The sequence below is a fragment of the Sceloporus undulatus genome, chromosome 7 (genome assembly GCF_019175285.1).
Source record: "Sceloporus undulatus isolate JIND9_A2432 ecotype Alabama chromosome 7, SceUnd_v1.1, whole genome shotgun sequence".
NCBI classification, from domain to species: domain Eukaryota; kingdom Metazoa; phylum Chordata; class Lepidosauria; order Squamata; family Phrynosomatidae; genus Sceloporus; species Sceloporus undulatus.
The window spans coordinates 20,305,246-20,332,187 of record NC_056528.1 but is presented as its reverse complement, the minus strand read 5'-3'; the positions used below and the strand labels follow the sequence as shown (position 1 = coordinate 20,332,187).

Genomic DNA, 26,942 nt, shown 5'->3' with positions numbered 1-26,942 from the left:
ATAGTTGTTGTTGTTGTTGTGTGCCTTCGAGTCGTTTTCAACTTTTGGCAACCCTGGGGCAAACCTATATCATGGGGTTTTCTTGGCAGGTTTCTTCAGAGGGGGTTTGCCATCACCATCCTCTGAGGCTGAGAGAGTGTGACTTGAACCCTGGTCTCCAGAGCTTTGTGGACAAACGAGAGGCATCAGGGTTCAAGCCTCTACACTATTTTGGTTCTTGCTATTGCCATTACATTCAGTGATATGTGGAAATTATGATTTTAGGAGTAAAATAAGTACCAAAAATGATATTACTAAGCATTCTGTATGGTGTGGTATCGAAGATCAATGGCGAGGTGACACCATACATTACTGCACCAGCTGATGCCAATCCTAATGATGCCACTGCTCCGTTTAATAGAATACAAACTACTTTTGCTCTTTAAAGTTATTTGCAGCAACTGGAGTAAGCTGAGGGCAAAGGGGGAAAGTGGGAGATTTTCAAAGCTGCTGAAAATGTGGGAGGACAGAGGATAACCAAGAAAAGTTGGAAGATATGAAGTCTTGGTCATGTAATGATATGAGGAGGCCACCTGTGGCCCATCCCTTGCCATACTGCTTGCAGCAACTGAAGTAAGCAACCAAAGTACTGTATATATTCATGTATAAGTCTAGAAATTTGAGTTCAAAAATTGACCCAGAAAACCTGAGTCGATTTATCCATAGGTCAATGTAAGTACTGTACTTTAACTCTTATAAAACAAGGAACCGTCTCCTGGTGAAAGACAAGAGTATAATCTGTCCTGGAAGCACTTTAAGTTCTTTGGCCTCATTCATCCTTTAGATCCTTTCTTACATGCTTTGACGTTTTACCCTCGACTCATCCATGGGTCATATCAAAACCCATAATTTTGGCCCCCAACTCTGCCCTTGACTTATACAAGAGGTTGACTTAGTCAAGTATATGCGGTAAGTTTGCAGCAACTAAAGGGGGAATGTGGGAGAAGGAGAGAGAAACTGGGATGTTTTAAAAGCAGACGGACAAGTGGGATGGTAGAGGGTTAAACCAAGACTGTCCCTGCCAAATAAGGACAGTTGGTGGGTATGACAAAATCGGGGGGAATTTTTGCTTGCCATGATTTTCTCCTCTTCTTTCCGCCTTTTGTTTCGCTCGCTCCCCTCTTTGCTTTTTCTCTTAAGCCTTCCCTTTCTTTGCATACAAAGCAATGTGCGGGCATCAAGTTTACAGCTTGCTTGGAGCATGGAGCATTTCTCTCTCCCGCTCTCTCTCTTGCCTGGCATAGGATGATCCCTGAACAGCAGTAGATGGAAAGCAAAGGGAGGCAGAGAGAAAGAGAGAGAGAGGAGGAGGGAGTTTCCAATCCATTAACAAAAGAAAGGCACAAACTTGAAGAGCAGAGCTGCTGGGATTAACATTGGAAGATACCAGTTGCCAAGCCAGGACTAGTTGGGCCATAGGAAAGCCAACACTGCCCCCATGCGCCCAAGAATAGGTACTGCAGCGGAAAGCTAGCAAGGCACTTACCTCTGTTTCTTCCTTTATTTTTTATTTTATATCTATCCTGTTTTTTCTGCCAATTCAGGACCCAAGACAGCTTACAGTACAGTGGGCCCTTGGCATCCACTGGGGTTTGGTTCCAGGACCCCCTTGGATACCAAAATCCGTGGATGCTCAAGGCCCATTAAACACAATGGCATACTGAACTGGTATCCCTTATATAAAATGAATGCTTTTGTATTGTTTTGAATTGTTTTGTTTTGAATTTGGCTGTGCGTCACCTTGAGTCCCTATATGCGAAACGCGGGATTTAAGTAAATAAAATAATAATAAATAATAAATATTAAATAAATGGTTGCTAGAAAAATCACGATCATCCAAACATAATTTGTTGTTGAGTGCCTTCAAATTGTTTCTGAATTATGGCAACCATAAGGTGAAGCTGTCATGGGACTGCCCTGGCAAGTTTCTTCAGAGGGATTTTGCCATTGCCATCCTCTGAGGCTGAGAGAGTGTGACTTGCCCAAGGTCACCCAGTGGGCTTATACAGCAGAATCAGGATTTGAACCCTGGTCTCCAGAGTCATAGTCCAACGTTCAAACTACTATAACACTTCGAAACATTGGTCTGGAATATCAGTATGCAAAGGGATCTTGTAGCACCTTTGAGACTAACGGTGTGAAAGAGGTTGTAGCATAAGCTTTGGTAGACTTGGTCTAATTACTCAGATGCATGGATGGAACTGGTGCCCACCTGGGAGATTTCTTTGCCTAAAACACAATTTCCTTCCTCTTGACACCTTGTTGGGAAAGTCTCCTTGTATGCAATTCATATTTCCAGTCTCTTCTGCTTGAGATTGGAGATGGAAGAGGATGTGTGCAACTCCTTCTCTCTCTCTCTGCACAGAAGGGGAAATGATGGCAGTGCTAGAATCATAGAATCATAGGGTTGGAAGAGACCCTAAGAGCCATCCAGTCTAACCCCTGCCATGCAGGAACTCACAATCAAAGCACTCCCCACAGATGGCTCTCCAGACTCTGTTTAAAGACCTGCAAAGAAGGAAACTCCACCACTCTTCAAGGGAGTGTCTTCCACTGTGAAACAGATCTTACTGTCAGGAAGTTCTTCCTAATGTTGAGGTGGAATCTCTTTTCCTGTAGCTTGAATCCATTGCTCCGGGTCCTAGTCCCTGGGAAAGTCCTCTCCTGTACCCCCACCAAATGTGTCTACGAAGGTGGTGGACTGAGGCTTCTGCCACACTGCAGAATTAATGCCAATTGATACCACTTTAACTGCCATGGTTCCATCCTATGGAATTTTGGGGTTTGTAGTTGTGGTACCAGAGCCCAGTATTCCATAGCATTGAGCTGATAGTTAAACCAGATTACTTTGGTCCCTCCACATTCTCTGGGGTTGGGGTGGAGGACTTCCATGGAAAAACCACAAATAATGATAATAATAATAATAATAATAAAGATCACTATTTTTCCATCTAGGCATTTGAAAAGTCCAGAAGTGACACCATGGCGGAGAGAGTAGAGGGAGCCATTCGAGTGGCGAAAAGTGAAAGCTTGCTCTGTCCACGGAGAACCTAAAAGAAACAGTTGCCCCCTACTTTCTCCATCATGGTGCCACATCTGGACTTCTTGAATGTCTGGATGGGAAAATAGTGGTGATAGTTCTTGGTTCATCCATCCTCCCTTTTGGGTGAACACAAACAGTTATGCCTGCTGGATTTTTCTACATTTGATGGCATTGTTTTCCTTCACATCCTTTGCTACATATCACTGAATCTTATACAAAACCTGCCCTCAACTTATACACTAGCTCTACTTATAGTCGAATATACTTGTCTTTCAAATGCACGGAACCCCCATGGATACCCAAATCCGTGGGTGTTCAGGTCCCATTTAATACAATGGATAGTAACATGGTGTTCCTTATATAAAATGGCAAAACCAAGGTTTGACTTTTGCAATTTATATATTTTTAGAACATTTTCAAGCTGTGGATGCTTGGATCTGTGGATATGGAGGGCCGACTGTACAATGTATTTTACACATGAAACAATTGCAGGGTTCCCTCCCTATTTGGCAGGTGAATGGCCACTCCTGGGAATTTCCAAAAGAAGCAATAGTCTCTTTTTGGCCCAAGACTTGGGGATCTTATCTGGATTCCCATCACTGCCATAGGGATGGCTGTGGCTGGCTTGCTCTTCTCCCATTGGCTGTTATCCTCACAAGCAAAGATCATAATTGTCAACAAACCAGAATGCCGTTTCTGCAGTAACACACTTGCCATCCTTCCGTGTCTCACATCAAGGTAATGTGTGTTGATGCGCCTCAATTTTCTTTACTCACACAGTTTGCAAGGGTGCCCCTATATGTCCTGCTTTGTGGCCAAGGGTAGGGGAGTGATCAGAGTAGGGTTACAGTTCAGGATTGGTCCAGGATCCTAAAGTTTCTGGGCCAAAACTAGGGATGGCCTGTAGTGATGTTTTGGAAGTAGTATACACTTTGGTATCTGGTGGAGTTTGGTTCCAGGACTCCTGTGGATACCAAAATCCGTGGATATTCAAGTCCCATTAAATACAATGGCATGGTAAAATGGTGCCCCTTTATATAAAACGGCAATATCAAGGTTTGCTTTTTGGAATGTATGTTTTTAAAAGTTTTTATAGTGGAATAAGAGGCTTTAATAATGGCACACACAAGGGAACCTCAGCAGTCCAAGCGGTGTCCAGGTGCCTCCTTTCCTTCCTTGGTCTCCAAAGGCACTTGCAATCAATCATGTCAGATGTCAGACTGAGTTGTAGTGTTGGGGAGTTCACTCCAAAGTTTGGCAAGGTCCTGGGCAGAGGAGGCTCAGGGCCTTGCCAAACTAGGCATCCCAAGTCCCCCTGGCATGGAGCTACACATCCCAGGTCCCCTTAGAATGGAGCCATGGCCTCCTTTCTTGGGTCTTCAAAGGCGCTTGGAATCATGTCAGATGTCAGACTGAGAGTTGTAGGTTTGGGGGAGGACCACCATCCCTCCTAAGCAGAGGAGGCTCAGGAGGACCTTGAGAAAACTAGACATCCCAGGTCCCCTTAGAATAGAGCCATGGCAGTCCAAGTGCCTCCTTTCTTGGGTCTCCAAAGGCACTTGAAATCAATCATGTCAAATGTCAGACTGGGAGTTGTAGGTCTGGAGAGTCCACCAGCCTTCTCAAGCAGAGGAGGTTCAGGACCTTGCCAAACTAGACATCCCAGATCCCCCTAGCATTTGAGTGAACTCCTCTAGCATGGAGCCATAGCAGTCCAAACGGTGTCCAAGCACATCCTTTCTTTGGTCTCCAAAGGTGCTGCAATCATGTCAGATGTCAGACTGGGATTTGTAGTGTGTGTGTGTGGGGGGGGGGGGTTCCACTCCAAAGTCTGGCAAGTCCTGGGGAGAGGGGGCTCAGGGCCTTTCATAGAATCATAGAATCATAGAGTTGGAAGAGACCGCAAGGGCCATCCAGTCCAACCCCCTGCCATGCAGGAAATCCAGATCAAAGCATCGCCGACAGATGGCCATCCAGCCTCTGTTTGAAGACCTCCAAGGAGGGAGACTCCACTACACTCCGAGGGAGTTTGTTCCACTGTCGAACAGCCCTTACTGTCAGGAAATTCCTCCTAATGTTGAGGTGGAATCTCTTTTCCTGCAGCTTGCATCCATTGCTCCGGGTCCTAGTCTCTGGAGCAGCAGAAAACAAGCTCGCTCCCTCCTCAATATGACATCCCTTCAAGTATTTAAATAGGGCTATCATATCACCTCTTAACCTTCTCTTCTCCAGGCTAAACATCCCCAGCTCCCTGAGTCGTTCCTCATAGGGCAAGGTTTCCAGACCTTTCACCATTTTAGTTGCCCTCCTTTGGACACGCTCCAGTTTCTCAATGTCCTTTTTGAATTGTGGCGCCCAGAACTGGACACAATATTCCAGGTGGGGCCTGACCAGAGCAGAATATAGTGGCACTGTTACTTCGCTGGATCTAGATACGATACTTCTATTGATGCAGCCTAAAATCGCATTGGCCTTGTTAGCTGCCGCATCGCACTGTTGACTCATGTTCAGCTTGTGGTCTACTTGGACTCCTAGATCCCTTTCACATGTTGTCTCCTTAAGCCAGGTGTCTCCCATCCTATATCTGTGCATTTCATTTTTTCGCCCTAAGTGCAGTACCTTACATTTCTCCCTGTTGAAGTTCATTCTGTTAGCTCTGGCCCAGCTTTCTAGTCTATTCAGGTCATTTTGAATTTTGATCCTGTCCTCTGGAGTATTAGCTATTCCTCCTAATTTAGTATCATCTGCAAATTTGATAAGTATTCCCCCAATTTTTTCCTCCAAGTCATTGATAAAGATGTTGAACAGTACTGGGCCAAGGACAGAGCCCTGTGGGACCCCACTGGTTACTTCTCTCCAGGATGAAAAGGTGCCATTGTTGAGCACCCTTTGGGTTCGGCCGGTCAACCAATTACAAATCCACTTAACAGTTGCCTTGTCCAGCCCACATTTTACAAGCTTGTTTGTGAGAATGTCATGGGGAACCCTGTCAAAGGCCTTACTGAAATCAAGATATACTATATCCACAGCATTCCCTTCATCTACCAAGCTGGTAATTTTATCAAAGAAAGAGATTAGATTTGTCTGGCATGACTTGTTTCTCTGAAACCCATGTTGACTTTTTGTGATTATGGCATTGCCTTCTAGATGTTCACAGACTCTCTGTTTAATGATCTGCTCCAGAATCTTTCCTAGTACTGATGTCAGACTAACTGGACGATAATTGTTGGGATCCTCTTTCTTCCCCTTTTTGAAGATGGGGACAACGTTTGCCCTCCTCCAGTCTGCTGGGATCTCTCCTGTTCTCCAGGAGTTTTCAAAGATTATTGCCAATGGTTCCGATATTACATTGGCCAGTTCTTTTAATACCCTTGGATGTAGCTCATCTGGTCCTGGAGACTTAAATTCATTTAGGTTAAACAGGTATTCCTGTGCTATCTCTTTACTTATTCTGTGCTGAATTTCCCCTATTCTGTCCTCTGCTCCATTATCCTCAGGTTGAGCACCCTTTGCCTTTTCTGAGAAGACTGAGGCAAAGAAAGTGTTGAGTAATTCTGCCTTTTCTCTTTCTTCTGTTAGCATTTTGCCATCTTCTCCACGCAGTGGCCCTACCATTTCCTTCTTCTTCCTTTTGCTGTGGACATATCCAAAAAAGCCCTTTTTGTTGTGCTTAACCTCTCTAGCAAGCCTGAGTTCATTCTGTGCTTTGGCTTTTCTGACCATATCTCTACACTTGCTAGCTATTTGTTTGAATTCCGCTTTGGTAATTTCCCCATTTTTCCATTTCTTATACAGTACATGTTCCGTTTAAAATTTAGCTGAGCTGAAAGTTCCTTTGTCATCCATCCTGGGTTCTTGCGACACCTCCCATTTTTCTTTCTCACTGGAACTGTTTTAATTTGTGCCTTCAGTATCTCCCTTTTGAGAAACTCCCATCCATCTTGAACTCCCTTCTCTTTTAGTATTCCTGACCATGGGATCGCCCCCAGTATTTCTCTAAGTTGACTGAAATCCGCTCTCCTGAAATCTAGAATGCGTGTCTGACTATGCCTGGCTTCTCCTTTCCATTGTATAACAAACTCCAGGAGAACATGGTCACTTCCACCTAAGGATCCCACCACTTGCACTTCATTAACCAAGTCATCCTTGTTGGTTAGGATCAGATCTAAAATAGCTGATCCCCTTGTTGCCTCTTCCACTTTTTGGACCATGAAATTGTCTCCAAGGCAAGTGAGGAATTTACTAGACCTTGAGGATCTGGCTGAGTTTGACTTCCAACAAATATCAGGGTAGTTGAAGTCACCCATCACTACTACATCTCTCCTTTCTGAGTGTGTGGTCATCTGTTCTAGAAAGGCATCATCCAATTCCTCCGTCTGACTTGGGGGTCTGTAGTAGACTCCCACCATAACATCCTTGTTGTTTCCCTGCCCTTTAATTTTTATCCAGATGCTCTCCACCTGGCTTCCAGGATTGATGTCCTGGATCTCTTCACTGGTGTAAATATCTCTGACATATAGGGCTATTCCTCCTCCTTTCCTGTTTGGCCTGTTTCTCTTGAAAAGGTTATACCCCTCTATTTCCACATTCCAATCATGAGACTCATCCCACCAGGTTTCAGTGATGCCTATTATATCATATTTGCTTTGTTGTACTAGGAGTTGAAGTTCATCGTGCTTATTTCCCATGCTCTGTGCATTAGTGTAGAGGCATCTAAGACCATGTGTTCCCTTTACTTGCTGCTTGTGCAAGTTCTTTTGCCTCCCACTGTTGGGTCCTTGCACTGTTTGTCTTGTTCCCTCTCTGTCAGTTTGACTATCTTCTCCAGCCTTTTGGCCTTCCAGAATACTGTCTCCCTCCCCCACATAACTCAGTTTAAAGCCCTCCTGATCAAATTCTTGAGGCTATTGGCAAAAATGTTTTTGCCAACTGGCGTGAGATGCAACCCATCCCTTGCCAGAAGTCCCTCCTCATGGAACCGCAACGATTGGTCCAAGAATCCAAATCGTTCTTGGCGGCACCATCTACGGAGCCAGTTATTTGCATCCGCTATTGACTGGGAGAAGAGAGGAGATCACAACCTGTGCATCTACCTCTTTCAACTTCCTACCCAAAGCCTCATAATCCCTTATGATATTCTGAAGGCTATGCCTTGCAGTATCATTGGTTCCCACATGAACCAAAAGAAAGGGGTAATGGTCAGTAGGCTTGACCAGTCTTGTCAGCCTCTCTGTCACATCACGGATCTTTGCCCCAGGGAGACAGCACACCTCCCGAGACATCTTGTCAGGCCCACAAACCACTGGTTCAGTGCCTCTCAGCAAAGAGTCCCCGATGACCACTACACGCCTCCTCTGAGGCTTAGCATCCCAGGTTCCCAAAGCATAGAGCCATGGCAGTCCACAAGTGCATCCTTCCTTTGGGCTTCAAAGGCTCTTGCAATCCATCATGACAGATTGCAGGCTGGGAGTTGTAGCGTTGTGGGGAGCTCACTCCAAAGTTTGGCAGAGGAGGGGACTCAGGGCCTTGCCAAACGAGGCCTCCCAGGTTCCTAAAGCATGGAGCCAGGGCGGTCCAAGCAGTGTCCAAACGGTGTCTCCAAAGAGGCTGTGCGTAAAAAGGCACAAGAGGCTGGTTCCCTTCTTGGCTCAGTCTGGAGGTTGGCAAAGCCCAGCTCCTCCTCCTGCTCTCGGCTCCTCCTCTCTGGGCGGGTCTTGCGCACCGAGGGGCGGGGACTGGGAGGCCCAATCCGCGGAGGCCAAAGAGCAGCAGGAGGCGGAGCAGGAGGAGGTGGCTGGTGTGCGCCCTGGTCCCTTTTACGCACCGGCTGCTGCCTCCTTTGGAGAGCCCAGGGGGACCCTCTGGCCCAGCCTCTCCTGCCCCCTGCCCTGCAGCCCCAGCAGCTTTACTCCAGGCTCCAGAACTAGGGTGAGTTGCCACAGCCAGGAGGGGCAATCAGAGTCACTCCACTTGGCATCCAGGGAGAGGGAAGGAAGAGGAGGAGGAGGAGAGAAAGCCAGCCAGCCAGCAAGCCGCCTCCTCCTCCTCCTCCCACGTGGAGAGATGGGGAGGGAAAAGAGCCTCCACTGGAGAGACTCTCTTGCTCCCCCTCCATTGGGATCCCTTTTATTTAAACCCCCCACATACACCCCCATAGGGATATAGGACATATATATATAGACACACACACACACAGAGATGCACCTACAGGAACATAGGAGCCCTGGTGGCGCAGTGGTTAAATGCCTGCAGTGCAGCCACTCACTCAAAACCATAAGGGCTAGATGCCTTGCTGCTTGGCATGTGTCAAACCAGGAACCATTCGGTCACTCTGTGCCTTATTTCCATGTTTGGGGAACAGGGAGCCACATGCCCCCTTGGAAGCAACGTGTATATTTAGCTTTTGGCATGCTCCTGCCCCAGTCACACACATTTCTTTTGGGGGGGGGGGTTAGAATGTGGCCTGCTGCTGTCTTTAGAAACAAAACCCTTCAGTGCAGGAATGGGGAATGCAGTCATTGCAGGGAGTAGCTTTCTGCTTCTGGAGACCCACATCAGCTGTGCTGATGGCTGAAAATGTAAAGAAAGGGGTAAACTAGTAGTTTTTGACCCAAAACAGTGAAGGTCGAGGCAGAACCAATTTTTAAATAGATTATATTAAATGATTCTACTACAGGTTGAGTCGCCCTTATCCAAAATGCTTGGGACTAGAAGTGTTTTGGGTTTGAGATTTTTTAGGATGTTGGAACAATTGTATTTGCGTATATGTACCTAGGGAGATATCTTGGAGATGGGACCCAATTCTAAACACAAAATAGGTTCCATGTTTCATATACATCTTATTCACGTCGCCCGAAGGTAATTTTATGCACAGTGTTTTAAATAATTTTGTTTATGAAACAAAGGTTGCGTACACTGAACTATCAGGAAGCAAAGGCGTCACTATCTCAGCCACCCATCACTTCTCATGTCATCATCATAATAATAATAGTAATAATAATTTTTTATTCCTTTCCCACCTCTCCTCATGGCAAGGTACAGCTTGTGAAAATACAAACCACAATTGAAAACACACAAACCCACAGTTAAAATACAATACTGTAAGACTATTAAAATACACTCAGAAGAGTTCATGCACAAATTAAAAAGTCATGATTTAAAATTAACTAGATAGGCCTGCCAGAAGAGAGATGTTTTTAATGCTGTTTTAAATGCAGTCACCGTTTTCAGCTGTTGTATCTCTTTCTGGTACGTCATTCCACAGTCTGGGGGACAAAATTACTTTTAAAGAGTAACTTTTCCAGCTCTTTTCCTTCCTATGTTCAGTGCGTGTGTTATGGAGACAGTGGTTGAAACGTTGATCTAAATTTTGGGAGTCTAATATAGCCACGAAACTAATTTGTAGAAAATTAAAAATGGTTTCTTTTGGTTTTTATGTTTATCTTTCTCTGTTGAAAGGAAGTAGCCGCTCCTCTTGGCCCAAGAGGGAACCACCACAATGGCCAGCGATGTGGTGGAAGATGAGCTGGAATTCTACTCCAAGGCGGAAAAATATTGGAAGGACATACCGCCCACGGTGGATGGCATGTTGGGTGGCTACGGACACATCTCCAGCATCGATATCAACAGCTCTCGCAAGTTTTTGCTTCGTTTTTTGCGGGTAAGGTGGACAGTGCCTTATTGGGTTGTGATAATTTTCTTCTAACAGAAGTCTAGTGGGATCCATCCTTTTTCTGCTTGTAGTGGACAACCAAGCCCATACTGCTTTGTATGGCCTTCGGTTCCTAGACTCAGCATGGGCTTTGGGGACTATTTATATAATGTTGTTGTTGTTGTTGTTGTTGTTCTACTACAATGGGCCCTCCACATTTGCTGGGATTTAGGGGCACAGGACCCCTGTGGAAGTGAAAAAACACATTTAAAAAACACTATTATTTTTATCCTAGTGCAGTGATTCCCAAACTTTGATCCTCCAGATGTTTTAGACTTCAACTCCCAGAAAGCCAGCTTGACCAGTTGTCTGGAATTCTGGGAGTTGAAGTCCAAAACATCAAGAGAACCGAAGTTTGGGAATCATTGCTTTAGGAGAACACCTCTCTAATCTCTATGTTCTCCAGCACAGCTCTGTGGGTCAACATCTGCCTGAGGTTGACCATAGAATCGTGCTGTAGGAGAAATCTTCACTGGAAGACCTAGAAATCTCTAGGTCTTCCAGCGTGACTCTATGGTCAACTTCCATCAGGCATTCCAGTGGAAGACCTAGCAATTCCTAGAGAAATCATATTAATCAAATCTGGGAATAATCAAATCCACAAAGGTCAAAGCCATAAATGTGGAGGGCCGACAGTATTTATTTATATCCCACTTTTCTCCCCAAACTGGAACTCACAGTTTAAAAGAACAATGCAGTTAAAAACATCCATAAAGGAAGCATTGACAAACAATAATTCTTTATTACAGGTTCAGAGTCCCAGCAAAAAAGAATTGGTTGTTTAGGGAACTTGCTGTGAGAGAACTCAGGAAAGACTGAACCACTGAGGCTAAATGTTTTCCTCTGCTGTAGATTACCTGCTGCATCCATTTGCCACTAGTAACGCTTGCCTTACAGCAGTGATATGATGTGGCAGGTTTTGGTATCAAATGAAATCATGAAGAGACCTAGATTTGGTCTCATCCTGGGAGAAAGGTGGGGGTATTAGTTGATTAAAGTAGCGGTCGGATATAGTCCTTAGCTGTAGAGTGATGCCACCTAGCAGAGACAGGAAATGCTTTATAACCAGGTGCAGTGGATTTTGCAAGGTTCTGACCTCCTCTGAACTTTTCAGGATGGGCCTAACAGGACCGGAACGGCCTGTGCCTTGGACTGTGGGGCCGGCATTGGCCGCATCACCAAGCGACTCCTCCTTCCCCTTTTCAAAACAGTGGACATGGTCGACGTGACAGAGGACTTCCTAAACAAGGCTCGGAGCTATCTTGGCGAGGAGGGGAGGCGGGTCAGGAACTATTTCTGTTGCGGCTTGCAGGACTTCAGTCCTGAGCCCAGTGCCTACGACGTCATATGGATCCAGTGGGTGATAGGTGAGCATATTCCCCTTGTTATTATTCTCATTCTCTTTGGCATTGGATTATTGAAAACTGACTTATGATCACATAAAGGTGAACTGAGAACAGCATGGTGTAGTGTTTGAATGTTGGACTATGACTTTGCTATAAATGATTATGTATTTGACGCAAAAGGTCGAGAGCCATATTATGTAGTGGTTTGAGTACTGGATTACAAATCTGACCAAGTTTGAATCCCCCATTCAGCTTTGGAAAACCAGTGGGTGGCCTTGGGCAAGTCCTGTTCTCCCAGCCTCAGAAAAAGGCAAAGGCAAACCCCTCCCGAACAAATATGTAATAGGTTCATTTTAGGGTTCCCATAAGTTGGAAATGACAAAGTCATGCAACAATGACCACAAACAAAGGTGAATTGCAAAACTTTATAGTACTGTGCATCCAGGAATAGTGACCAAATGAACCCAGCCACTGACCCAGATGTGTGACATCCCGATGTACAACAATGCAGGATGGGGTCTATTGTGCATTGGGGTATGTCATGCTTTGAGATGCCCCCGTTGTGCGAGGGGACATCTTGCCCCATTCCTTGTTGTGTTTCATCTCAGTTCACTAGTACGGTTATGCATTGTACAGTATCAGCAACGTAGCTCTGCCATTATAAAGTTGTGCATTATAGCCTCTGATGCAGGGGTCTTATTCTTTCTTCTTATTGTTCTTATTAAATCTTGCCTTTTTGACCACTCCAGCACTCCTGGCAACTTACAACAGTTAACAGAGATGCCAAGCACTCTTATTTCCCAAAAAACCCTTCATGTTGTGTGCCTTCAAATTGTTTCCCACTTATGGCGACCTTAAGGTAAATCTTTGGTCAGATGGGGTTTGCCATGCCCTTCCCCTGAGGCTGAGAGAGTGTTACTTGCCCAAGATCCCACAGTGGGTTTGATGGCTGATCTGGGAATCAAACCCTGATGTTCGGAGTCATAGTACAACACTCGTACGACTATGAAACCCTCTTAGAGGACTGTAAAGGATGTGAATTGGAAAGATGTGTATCAGGGCACTGACACGAATGCTTGATGTGTATCAGGCCTTACCAGCGTGCATTGCTAATTGGAAAGAGAAGTCAGCACAAGGTCACCCTTACACCTTTGTGGATGAGTCAGGATTTGAATCCAGATTGTCCCATCCTGAGTCTAAAAGCTTGATTTGTTGCAACTCGCTGCTTCTCTTTGAGCTAACTCAGTAGGGCCCTCATAGGCATTCCTTTTTCATCCTAACAGGACACCTGACAGATGACCACCTCTCCAGCTTCCTCAAAAGGTGTCGGCTTGGGCTCCAACCCAACGGCATCATTGTCATTAAAGACAATATGGCACAAGAAGGAGTCATTATGGATGACGTGGACAGCAGCGTCTGTCGGGACTTAGACGTTGTCTGCAAGATCATTCGCCGGGCAGGGCTCAGCCTCCTGGCCCAGGAGAAACAAGAGAACTTCCCTGATGAGATCTACCACGTCTACACCTTAGCCATGAGATGAACCGCCCTTCCCGCCCTAGAGATCACGTGTCCCAAAGGAGAACCGGGTCCTGATCCAGGAATTCCCAAGAGCCTCTGGAGTGACCTGGGGGTCTGAGACAAATGACCCCGGGAGACGGTCCGAAAATCTGGGCGGGTGCAACTTGAACAGTTTTCATGGAGACTAGCTTTGGAAGGGGGAAGTAAAGTTGAATCTTGTCTTGTCTTAAGTTGCTGCTGGGTTTTTCCCCCTTTTTAATGCAAGAATGTTTGCCAAATACACTTCTGGGGTTGCAGAGTATTGTTATGTTTGTTACTGTCATCATAGTCCAGAGTCTTTATGCTCTGCATTGTGTAATTTCATAAATGCTTAGCTACATTGCAGAAGCACAGTACAACCTGGTTATTGAATTGTGTTTATCAGGACACTGGCAAAGGTGCACCATTGTGTATGACGTACCTCTGAGGTGCAGTGGATACAGGTTGAGTCCCTTATTTGCAATGCTTGGGACCAGAAGTATTTTGGATTTTGGAATACAGGTTGAGTTTGCATTATCCAGAATTCTGAAATCCAATCTAAAAATCAAAAATTGTCTACATTGGTGGCTGAGATAGTGACACTGTTGCTTTCTGATGATTTGATGTACAAAATTTTGTTCCATGGACAAAATTATTTTTAAAAAATTAAAAATATGTGTACAGTGGACTTTTGGCATCTGCTAGGGTTTGGTTCCAAGGCCACCTGTGGATACCAAAATCTATGGATGCTTATATACAGTGACATAGTAAAATGGTGTACTTTATATAAAACGGCAAAAATCAAGGTTTGCTTTTTGGAATATTTAATATTTTCAAGCTGTGGATGGTTGAATCCATGGATAAAGAGGTCAGACTGTATAAAATATCCTTCAGGCTATGTGTATAAGGTGTATACACAACATAACTTTGTGCATGAAAAAAGTTTGTGTACAATGAACCATCAAGTCAAGGTGTCACTATCTCATGACAAGTAGAATTTAAGAGACTCAATTTGTATACATTGTACCACTCTAGAGCCATTAGATGCCATCCAGTTTTGGAAACCAAGGAGGGTCGATTCTGGTGAGGACTTGGGTGGAAGATGACCAGGAAGGAAATACTGGGAGGACTAGCAAAGAATCTTGCCTGCAGCTCTGCAGACCCATGGTCGCCTGTCAAGAGTTGACAATACTAAACTACAGTCCGTTTCTGTAGTAGGCAGCTGCAGAGTTTCAGGGATGATTCTTTGCCTTTGCATTACACCCGGTTCAATCCCTGGCATCTCTGGGTTGTACTAAGAAAGAATTCTTTCTAAGTCACAGAGTGAATCTTAGAGCTGGAAGGAACCCAAAGCGCCATCTGTTTCGACCCCCTGCCATGCAAGAATCCACAACTTAGGCACTCTTCAAAGATACCCATCCAACCTCTCTTTAAAGACCTCCAAAGGAGAGCTCTCTATCTTCCAAGGCAGTCCATTCCACTCTCAAACAGCTTTTAGTTCTTCCTAATATTTAGGTGGCATTGCTTTTTTTGTAATCTCAATGCACTGGTTCCCATTCTATTTTCAAGCAGCAGAAAATAAGCCTGCTTTACCATCTACAAGAGAACCCTCCAGATATTTAAAGATGGCTATCATTTCATCTGTCTTCTCTTCTCTAAGCTGAATATATGTGGCTCCTTCAGCCATTCCCCAGTGGGCTTGCTTTCTACACCTTCTATCATCTTGACCACCCTTCTCTTGACACATCTGTGTGTCCATATCCTTCTTGAGCTGTGGTTGATATGCATGTGTCTCCAAGTTACCTTTTCATAGGGGTTTTGTTAAGTAAGGAAGACTTACAGGTGGTTTTGCTAGTTCCTCCCTTTGAAATATAACCTCCAGCATATGGTTTTCATTGGTAGTCTCCCATCCAGGTACTGTATAAACCAGTCCTGATCCTACTTAGCTTCTACGATCAGACAGGATCTGGTGCCTTCAGGGCATTTAGTAGGCCCTGAACTGTGGTTTACAAAATGATAAATTCCCAACAGGGTGCCAGACAAGGATTACATGGCAAGTAAAATATAAATTAACCCTTTCCCCACCAACATTTTTCCTACTTTCACCAGAAGCTGTTAGTAGCCTTGGGAAGAATGTCTCCTAGCATAAGTGATCATGTATAATTTATTCACATTGTGATTTCAAGACATGTGCCAAGAAGCAGAGGCAAAAGAAAGCTCAAAAGTGCGTTGCCATTTGGAAAGGGTGACAATCCAATCTAGAAGTATCTGTTAGATTCCTTTGTCCTTCCCACACATTTCCCCAAGCATTTCTGTATCACAAGGACTAGAAACGTCTTTAAAAATAAAAACAGAAAAAAGATGAGCACAGGCTCTGGAAAGAAGGCAATCGATGTCCCATAGAAACAAACATTGTAGTTGCAAGCACTTCAATTGGCACAGCATATTAAGGAAGTGTGAGCACTGCTTTCCTGCTGCTTGGGCATCCTTTAAAAATATACAAATGACATAATGGGTGCTGAGTCTTAATTTTAATGGCTGTGGGAAACTGCTAGTTCCCCCTGACCCCAATACTGGAAGCTCAGATGGAGATAGGAAGATCTTTTCCCAATGGGTGTTTTTTCTAGTCCAAATTCTTCTTTTGATCCGGATATAGTTCCACCGTCCCCTGCACCTCCCTGACACCAATTTCACTTCCAGTGAATAATACAAGTTGCAGAGCTAGAATCACCAGAGGTTGGCCTTGTTCCTGTAAAGGGCCAAAGGCCTGTTTGTGAAGAGAGAAGGTCCAAGCGATAATATGTGATTGTAAAGTCCTCCCAAAATGCAAGATGTACAAGCTAGCTGGTTCATAAGATGATGCCCTCAAAAGACCCAGCAGACCCTCAAGTCGCTTGGTGCTCATGCCTAGGTATGGCAAACATCCTTGGTCAATAACCCCCATCCTGCCTCCACAGTATTACATGGTACCATTCTGGTCCATGAGGAGGAACTTTTTTAACCTGTCAGGCAAAGGGAGAGCTTTAACTTTCACATCGACCGGCCAGGGCCTGAGATGATGTCTGAGGTACACTCGGCAGAGGTGTTTCAAGGAGCCTGGAGAACGTTCCAGTTGTTTGAGGTGATTGAAGAGCATCTGGATCCTATCTTTGTGGAAACGGCAGCCACTCAGGTTGATCTCAAAGTTGCTCGGGAGCTTCACAACTTGGGCGCTGGCCACCATGAGGTCCACCACTGTCTCTGCCTTCTGGAGGAGGTCGACGGAGAAGCTGTCATCTTCAGACTTGCTGAGGTGGGAGAGGAGCTGCTCAAAGATGATGTCGAAACCTGACCAGCACGAGGGGCCATGGAGGGAGCAGTTGTAAGATGCTCCCGACTGGAGGAGAAAGCACAAGAGTGGGAAGTGGAGGCGGAAGCTCTTCAGGCAGATGTGGGTGAGGGATTCGTAGGAGGGGCATTCACTGGGGTTGGCCCCATGGGCCATCAGCAACTGAGTGGCCTGCAAACAGAAGCGGTTGATCATTTTGACCTCTTCTGGATCCCCTCCCACCGTCTCGCCCAGCAGGAAGATGATGGAGGTGAAGACGGTGTCACCATCTTGGGTAGTGGCTCTGACATCTGCTCCTGCAAAGGAGGAATACAAACAAAACAATAGGACTGAATCCAATACATCACTAAGGGCCATCATGTTCAACCCCATTCTGCCATGCAGAAAGACATCATCAAAGCACTTGTGAAATATGGTCATCCAGCCTCTGTTTAAAAATCTTCACAAGAGACTCCACCAGTCTCCGAGGTCAACTATTCCACCACCAAAGAGCTCTTTCAACCAGCAAGTTCATCCTAATGTTTAGGTGGAATCTCTTTTCTTGTACTTTGCTCTGAATCTTAGTCCCTGGAGCAGAAAAAAACAAGCTTGCGCTATCCTCAATAGGGCACCCCTTCCAATATTTAATTAAACATGGCTATCATGTCAACCCTTAACCTTCTCTTCTCCAGGCTAAACATCCCCAGCTCCCTAATCCTCTTCTCATAGGACATGTTTTCCAGACCTTCACCATTTTTGTCACCTTCCTTTGGACACACTCCAGCTTGTTAACGTCCTTTTTGAATGGTGGCGACCAAAACTGGACACTGGATTCCAGATGAGGTCTGACCAAAGCAGAATAGAGTGGGATTATTACTTCCCTTGATCTAGATACTACAGTCTTGTTAACACAACCTAGGATCATATTGGCTCTTTTACCTGCTGCATCACACCGTTGACACATGTTCAACTCGTGATCTACTAAGTTTCCCAGATCCCTTTCACGTGTACTGTTGTCGATCCAGGTGTTCCCATACTATATCTGAGCCTTTCGGGGGGTTTTCTGCACAAGTGTAGTACTTGACATTTTCCCCTGTTGAAATTCATTTTGCTAGTTTTGGTCTAACTTCCTAACTTGTTACGGTCGTTTGGAATTCTGATCCTGTCCTTTGGGGTATACAAGCTACCATTCCTAGTTTAGTGTCATCTTCAAACTGGGAGTCTACTTCAGAGGAAGGAAGGGCTGACTGATTGATTTTATAACCTGCCCTTCAGTCAAAAGTTTCCCAGGGCAGCTTCCAAATCATCCATGTGACAGTTCCCTGTCCTCCTGCTTACGATCTAAATATAAGATGACACATAAGGAAAAAGGGATGGCAGTACAAGAAAGGATTAAGTCCAAGAAATGTTGGCTGCTCTTCTCTCTTTCAAAGGCCACAGCAATGGCAGTTGGGATGGCTACAATGCTACAGCCTCAGTTTCAAGGCACAATACAACTGTGCCTGGCTACTCTTCTTCCTCTCTGAGGCCAGGAAAGAAAGGTAGACATGCACTCAACCCATGGATTTACTTTTTTTACAATACCATACTTTGTCTTATAACAAGGATGGGAAACTTCTTCCAGCATGTCATCTGAATTTATTTATTTATTTATTTATTTATTTATTTATTTATTTATATAGCGCTGTAGATTTACACAGCACTGTACATACAAACAATAAAATAGATATAAAGTAGGGGCCACATTCCAGAAACTGGGGGGGCCAAAATGGGTGAGACACCAAAATACCAGCATATTAATGTATTTATATTTCACCCTTTCTCTAAAGCTCTCAAGACAATGCACAAGTAAAATCAATATAAGCCATTTTAAACAACATACACATTAAAATCGGAGCCAGCATGATATAGTGGTTTTATTGTCAGACTAGGACTTGAGAAGACCAGGGTTTGAATCCCCACTCAGCCTGGAAACCCCAAGGTTCAACATATGCTCAACAACAGTCCCACAGTCCTTTTTACAGGTACTACTGCTAAGCAAAGTATCCCCCCATCCTGTGCCTTGAATCCCATCTTGAGAGAAAGGTAGCTGAAATCCGAGAAGGTACAAATTTGGCCTCCAAGCTGAGATTCTTTTCCTCCTGTTTGCCAAAACTGTCTCACCAGCAGCTTCACAAAGAGATTCAGAAAGGGACCTGACCCTTACCATCTCATGCGAAATGAGTTAGGTTACAGCCAGGGCTATCTGATGGGGCAAAGCTGTGTCAAGTTTTAAATCAGTAAGAGCTCACCTCCTTCCAGCAAGAGACGAATGTTCTCCGTAGTGTGAATCTGAACCCCATCGCTGCTGGCTAGGGCATGAAGCAAAGCGGTCTTTCCTGGGAGAGTTTTTAAAAAGAGAAGGAAGAGGAACAAAAAAAATGAATTCAAATCAGGGCAACCATATCCATCAGAAGCCTTTACTTATCAGGATGGGCCACTTACTCTGTTCTCATTTTCACCCTCTCTCACACACCTTCACCAAATGCATCTGAGGAAGCAGACTTAAGTCTATGAAAGCTCGTGCTGCCAATGTCTTTCGGTTAGTCTCAAAGGTGCCACAAGATCGCTGTACATATTAATTCTACAGACCAACACGGCTATATCTTTGAATTATACCTTCACAGCTAGTAGCTACACTGAGCAATGGAGGTCAGTTCTGCTGGCGATCAGAGTGCTGCAGGATGATCTTTCATGCATCCTTCCACAATCGATCTGTGGTTCAATGAGGAGTTGCAACAGGGCTCCTGATTCTGATCACCGCACTGCAGGTCACAGACAGGAGGGGGTGGAACATCATCCTATAGTACCTTGATGTCTAGCAGAACAGACCTCTTATCACTTGGTGAGGCTTTTTCATAGCAGGCTGGTGTAATAAAATGTGCAAGCGTTAAGATGTACCATCATGGTTTATAAAATAAGCCAAGTGGATGGGGTGGCACTGACCATGTTTATCGGCGGCATTGATGTCAGCTCCCAGATCTAAGAGACGCTGCAGGCAGGGAAGGCGTTCAGGTTCTTCACTGGCAAGGTCCAGGGGACTGCTTTCATGAATCTAAAGACAACAAAAGAAAGAGTTCCTTTTAAACCCTGTGTGTTTATTTCGAATTATGGTTAGCAAGGTGGTGAGATGCTCAAAACAGTCATTTGATCCAGGGATTTGGAGCCTCAGGCCCAAGAGCTGAATTTGGCCCACTTAAAGTCACAATCTGACCTTCTGGATTGCCTTGGAGGACCACATTTTAGTTTCCAGCTTTTGTACAGTCCTCTCCACCCCAATTTCTGTTTTGAAAAGATGAAATGCCTCTCCTAAGGCATTTCATCCATAGAGCATAAGAGAAAACTTGATGAAATTTGGGGGATTATTCTTTCTCACTTACTTGGGGAGGTGAGATAAGGAATATTTTATCTATCCTACTTGTTTCTAGCCAGAAGTGGAAGCAGAGCAGAGTGGAAAGTGAGTCCTGGCACCACAACAACTAAGCAGAAAACAGAGAGGAGACAAGCTCCACATGCTCTGAGATGGCCAACTGTTTATTCAGTTACAGTTGAGCATCTCAAGAGCATGTGGAGCTTGACTCCTCGTTGTTGTCTGCTTTTTAAAGTGCTTTCCAGGACTCTCTTCAATACCACTACCACTACAATAGAAGAAGAAAGCTAACTAAATATATATAGAGAGAGACTTGGAGTCTTTGGAAGCTGCTGCAGTAAATCAGTAGAGCCTTATAAATTGTAGCAATCTGCTGGTGTCTGAGCTGCACTGGAGATCTGCACACAGACCTTTCCACTTGCCTGGAGGTGAGCTCACCAAAATGAGAATTTGCACTCTCCTTTCTTTGGAGATGACCCATGCAAGGGGAAACTCAGGCCCAGGCCCTGAGATCAGGCAACCCGAGTCCATGTGACTCCTGCCCCTGACCATTGGAAACCATGCCTGATAAGAAGCAACTTAGAGAGCTGGGCATGCCTAGCTTGGAAAAGAGAAGGTTAAGGAGTGACATGATAGCCATGTGTAAGTATTTGAAAAGATGTCATATTAAAGATGGAGCAAGCTTGGACTTGCAGTAGTGGATTCAAACTATCGGAAAAGTGATACCACTGCAACATTTGGAAGAACATCCTGACAGTAAGAGCTGTTAGACAGTGGAAGATGCTGCCTTGGAGTGTGATGGAGTCTCTTTCTTTTGAAGGTTTTCAAACAGAGGCTGGATGGCCAACTGTCAGGAGTGCTTTGATTTTGTATTCCCGCATGGCAGGGCACTGGACTGGATGACCTCTGGGGTCTCTTCCAACTCTGTGATTCTCCAATCTCTGAACAGAAAAGAACAGATGTACTTAAGATAAACCAAGATGTTCCTTTAACAGAAATCTTGGTACCAGAGGCAGAAATCACATGGGAAGAATAGGGACAATAGTTCATACACCAGAATGGAATTGGACTGGATGAGCTTTGGGGTCTCTTCCAATTCTATGATTCTGTGACCTGAAGACACATTCATACCCAACAAAGCTCTCACCTTACAAACCAGAAGTGTTGGGGAAGAGATGTGGGTTCAGCTCTTACTTGTTGATGTTATAACAACAGTAATAGTATTTACATTTCTATACTGCTGATCAGTGAACTCAGCACTCTCTAAGCAGGTTACAGTCTGTTGTTGCTAGTCTCCTCCCCACTGATGCTTACAATTCCACCCACTACTCACTCTGTCCCTTCGATTAATGTCCGCACCATGTTGGACCAAGAGTTCCACCATGTCCGGCTGGTTACGAAGGACTGCAATGTGAAGAGCTGTGTAATAGGTGACTGGATCTGTTTTAAAATAGAAAAGGAGGGGAGGAAACTCACATCAGAGAAGCAATGCAGAAAGTGAAAAGTCTTCATTTCATTAATATATTTATTGCATTCATGTATTGATATAATTAATATTTTTATACTTTTTAAATCGACCACTGACCAAAGTGTGTGCCCTGTTAAAAAATCAGGGTTGGTTGGTTTGAACCAAGTGACTTTACAAAAAATATATCCTGTTTTGTTTTTTTAACTGATTATTTTAAAAATGATGAATGATTTGTTGTGGTTGCCTTCAAGTCATTTCTGAGATACAGCGACCTTAAGGCAAGGTTTCAGCAATGTTTAAGCACAATCTGATATTGAACCTTTGGATGGCCTACACTGCAGGGCTTTCATCATCATAAGGAGTGAAAAAACCCTTACCACTATATACGTCAGGATCACAGTAAGACCCACAGCGTGACAGGAAGCATCCCATCCCCTTCTTCCTCCCCATAACCTCTCCAAAGTCAAAGGGTCTTGTGGTACCCAACAAGCCATCCTTGCCTAGGAGCCATGTTGCTATGGAAACAAGCTTATGAAGAGAAGCATCTTTCCATAACTTCACAGGGCTATGATGTCATAGAGCTATGACACCAAAGTAGGATAGCAACAGTACTACTAGTGTAAAAGCCTCCCATAGGGCTGCCAACTTTAAAACTAGAGAGGGATCCTGTACCATTGCTGGTATTGTTCTTACATCCCTTCATGCCATTTCTGACCTATGGTGACCCTATCATGGGCCTTTCTTGATAAAGCGTAGAAGGGATAGGTAAGAATAAAAAGGAGATAACCAAGATTTATAGGAAAGGAAGTATATGAATGGTTTGTGTTAATGGTTTGTGATGATGAGTGTTCTATGTTGCAGTTTGGGAAGTTAGATTAGGAGTAAGCAAGTGTCAGAGTAGGTAAGGTAATAGTGAACGTATGCTAGGTGTATTTGCCTATACCTATATATGTTATGTATGTTGTGGATTTGTTAGTAGACAATGTGTAGAAAGTTGTAATAGTTTAACTTATTTGATGTAACAAACCTAATAAATATCATGGAGGCAGGGGGGAGGAGAATAATAACAACAATAGCAGTTGGCCCGCCATATTTGCAGCTTTGACTTAAAAATAGCTCTCCTTCCCCGCTTCCTAAAAGATGGCACCTTGAAGCGAATGGGATCCCCACCTTCAAAGACGATGTCCGCCCCATTGCAGAGGAGGGTTTCAGCCACACGCAGCAAGCCCAACTCCGCTACTTTCAGTAAAGCGCAGCTCACACCTTCCTGGTAAAAGGACGAATGGGCTTTCCTTTCCAGGAGCTCGGCAAGGACCGGAAGTTTGCTCTCATCTTCAGCCACAAAGCTGGGACTTTGCATTGAAAGACGAAGAAGAAAGAAAAAGAGGCATTCAAAACTTAACAGTGGCTGCTATAGCGTGCTCTATGTGGGGTGTTCGGAAATGTCAGTAGGTCCAAAGACCTGCAGCTAACTGGGGGAAAACCATCTCTGATCCTTGCCTAAGAAAACCCAATAAAATTCATGTGGTTGCCATAGGTTGACAGGTGACCTGAAGGCCCATACCCACACATTAAAGGCATGGGAACGATCTCTAGTTTTTGGTCTGGCAACACCACATCATGGAAGTTTCTCATAGGTAAAGGTAAAGGTAGGTAACCACAACAAAACCACAACAAAGGCTTATTACCTCTCCAAGGTTTCCTGCCGTTCAGGGTCCTGTAAACCCAAGCATCCCAAAATCTCATCTACTAAGGGCTGGTATTCAAAGATGATCCTGCGGAAGCCGTGGAGAAAGGGCATGGTCCTTGATTCCTCCTTGTTATAGATCATCCATGTATAAACTCTGATCTTGGAGCCAGATGCAAGTTGTCTTGCTGGTCTACCTAAAAATTACATGTATACATTTATATATACAGTATCTCTTTTCAGTGGATCACATTTAGGTTTTGTAATACACTTCCTCCCAGAGGGCATAGCACAGGTTATTAACCTAGAATCAGAGAGTTGAAGGAGACCCCCAATGGCTATCCTCTCCAATCCTCTGCCATGCAGGAAGACAAAGTCAAAGCACTTCCGACAGATGAACCTGCCTGCATCCTGCATTAGATATCAAAAATCCAATGACACAGTTGGCCATCTACATCCACAGATTCAACCATCCACAGTTTGAAAATATTTTTAAAAATATATAAGTCCTCAAAAGCAAACCTTGATTTTACCATTTTATATAAGAAACATCATTTTACTATGACGCTGTATTTAATGGGATTTGAGCATCCACAGATACTGGTATCCACAGGTGATCCTGGAACCAAACCCCAGAGGATACCAAGGTTCCACTGTAATTTCCACCATTTTTTGGAAGTCAGGTCCATTGCGACAGAGCTTCTGCTAGCATGAGCCAGAGTGCTTATCTAGACCTCCACCTGTTCCTTTCCCCGGGAGAGGCAATGCTGGGTTTGACATGCTCAGCTAAATGCACTTTCCCCCTTTATCTATCTGCCACCACAATACAACTGTGACAACAACTCCAATATACTCCCAATCTGAAACGGCTCCACTATGTATAGAGAACTACTTCAGAGAGAGATGAAAAACCTCCAGCTGAAAAGGCGCACGGGGTGAATGCTTAGCCCCTTCTACAACATCCCACCTGCAGAGCTGGTCCTAGTGGCATCACTAGAGTCGGTGCCAACCCAGTGCTTGTCACCCCAAAGTTCAGAGCCACCAGGCCAATAGTCCCTTAAGAGTAGATCAGGCCACTATGAAAGAGAAAGGTTCTAGTCTACTTGCCACCAACAGCTGGTGGACTGGGGCACCCAAAGGGACTGTCCATGCCCCAGGTTTTTCTGGTTTACCTGCGTAACTTGTAAGTCCTGAAGAGGTCAGGTGCCATTTGGCAAATGGAGAGGCCTCCAGGAATGGCTTGCTGACAGTTTCCTAGCTAGCCTTCTTGCCACCTTCAGGAAAGTGGGCTATGTCTTCCCAGGACCTTCAGTCTCTGGGAATCCTGGTCTACCCATAGAGAGGCACAGCAGCACACACCAGAAACCAGTCCTTTCCCACCATTCCACTGAGACACCTCATTCCAAGGTGTCACCCAATGCAGTCTGCACCCCTATCCCCTAGAAACTCCCTGGCTGGTCCTACCATGAGGGAGGGTGAGGCGGTTGCCTCAGGCAGAAAATTCCAGGTGGAAACAAGGTGTCGAAGGAAAGATCTGGATACCAAGCGGTCTCACTTGCATCTCTAGGCAAGGACTGAGGAACATACTGCCCTGCAGATATTGTTGGGTTGCAACATCCATCTGCCTCTAGCCAGTAGTGACAATGGATAATGGGAGTTGAGGATAGATAACAAGGATGGATAATGGCCCTCCAGATATTGGTGGGTTGCAACATCCATCTGCCTGTAGCCAATCTTGAGGATGAATAACAAGAGTTGAGGATGGCTAATGAGGATGGACAATGGCCCTCCAGATATTGTTGGATTACAACAACCATCTGCCACTAGTCAACAACAAGGATGGATAATGGGAGTTGCAGTCCAACATCATCTGGAGGGCCACACCAGTTTTCCATCCCTGCCTACAGGTGGGGTGGAGGGCACTCTCTTGTCACCATGGACCCATTCACACAATAGACTTTGCTATGGCGAAGTGAGAAGATGCTGGGAGCTAGCCAATCATGGCTCATGGAATCCGATGAAGGCAGGCCAATACAGTCAACTCTCCATATCCACTGATTCTTTATCCACAGATTTACCCATCCCTGGTTTGACAATATTACTGTAAAAAATAGATTCCAAAAAGCAAACTTTGATCTTGCCATTTTATATAAGGGACACCATTTTAGTGTACCATTGTATTTAACGGGACTTGAGCATCCATGAATTTTGGAAGGGGGCGGGGGGGGGCTGGAACCAAATCCCAGCAGATACCCACTGACTGTATATAATCTGGGATTTGGTTTTAGTTGGCCCTGTGAACCTCTCATGGGGGTTTCTTGCCATTGCTATCGTCTGAGGTTGAGAGAGTGCCCAGAATCACCCAGATTGTTTACGCAGCTGAGTCAGGATTCAAACCCTGATCTCCAGAGTCATAGTCCAAAACTCAAACTGCTGGCTCATGGATGCAATATGTGAGCCTATATAGCATTTTGTAAGTAGATGAGTAAGTATAACTAAGTTTAACATTATCCTCCTGTGCCTCCTTTCCAGCCAGAAACCCACATTTCATATATATACTGCCACTGCCAAATATAAACACACACACACACACACATATATATGTTAGCCTTTAAAGGAGATACACCCAAACAGGGCAGGGAGGGAGGTTGATCCTTCAAGGAAACAGGCTTTTTAAACAGACAATAAAATGCAGATTTCATAGGACAAAGAGAAAAATGTTCAGAATTACATGTTAAGTTTAAAAGAAGGCACATTTCAGCACAAAAGAAAAATATCCCAAAATGGTATTTGCAACCTCAGGGACAAAAGCCCTGAAATGCATACACATCTTACACACATATATATACACGTATATAATAAAATCTAATTTCCCATCCAATTTTACTAAAAAACATAGTGTGCAGCTAAAGCAGTTCCCTTTGCATTTGGAGACAGGCTTGTTAGCAGACAGGGAAAGAAGCCCTATTCATTGCAATGGGGCTACTCTAGCTAAGGAAATGCAAGAGAAATGCATTTAGGTTCTCCTTTTCCCCCTTCTGTGCGTGCATTCACTTGCCTTCTTTTTTTGCAAACTGCTGCCTTTCCAGTTCTCTTGTCTCTGTGGGTTCTTTGCTAGCTAAAAAGGAAGCGGAAGGATGGTGGAATATTTGACTGCACATTTAAATATTTGCAGAAAGTGCTGCAATTCAGTTTCTCTGCCTGGTTTTCCCTTCCCCAATTTAGTGCCCTCTGCAGGTTGGAGGTGTTAATTGCACCTCCACTGAGGGCTGCAATGCCTCAAGGAACCGCCAGAGGGCAGCCTCACCTAGTGGAAAATGCACATTGTACAGTGTGCACTGTACCATGTAATCAATCAATCAATCAATCAATCTATCTATCTATCTATCTATCTAT

At 44.6% G+C, this 26,942-nt stretch overlaps 2 protein-coding genes across 3 annotated transcripts; one reads left to right on the top strand and one right to left on the bottom strand.

Annotated features, from left to right (window-relative positions):
• Window positions 1–8,856: 8,856 nt before the first annotated feature.
• On the top strand, window positions 8,857–13,958 carry NTMT1 (N-terminal Xaa-Pro-Lys N-methyltransferase 1). 2 transcript variants are annotated; one of them, XM_042477808.1, is made up of 4 exons: window positions 8,857–9,010; window positions 10,545–10,742; window positions 11,908–12,160; window positions 13,423–13,958. In XM_042477808.1, the coding sequence occupies exons 2-4, from the start codon at window positions 10,581–10,583 to the stop codon at window positions 13,677–13,679; spliced, it is 672 nt and encodes a 223-aa protein (XP_042333742.1). In that variant the 5' UTR covers window positions 8,857–9,010; window positions 10,545–10,580; the 3' UTR covers window positions 13,680–13,958. The 2 variants fall into 2 exon arrangements, with proteins under 2 accessions (XP_042333742.1, XP_042333741.1); XM_042477807.1 differs by having other exon boundaries at window positions 10,541–10,742.
• Window positions 13,959–15,821: 1,863 nt separating this feature from the next.
• On the bottom strand, window positions 15,822–26,744 carry ASB6 (ankyrin repeat and SOCS box containing 6). Its single transcript, XM_042480426.1, has 7 exons — window positions 26,605–26,744; window positions 23,548–23,743; window positions 23,030–23,211; window positions 21,725–21,831; window positions 19,968–20,076; window positions 19,274–19,360; window positions 15,822–17,299 (listed from the first exon to the last, which is right to left on the bottom strand). The coding sequence occupies exons 1-7, from the start codon at window positions 26,705–26,707 to the stop codon at window positions 16,635–16,637; spliced, it is 1,449 nt and encodes a 482-aa protein (XP_042336360.1). The 5' UTR covers window positions 26,708–26,744; the 3' UTR covers window positions 15,822–16,634.
• Between the last annotated feature and the right edge of the window lie 198 nt (window positions 26,745–26,942).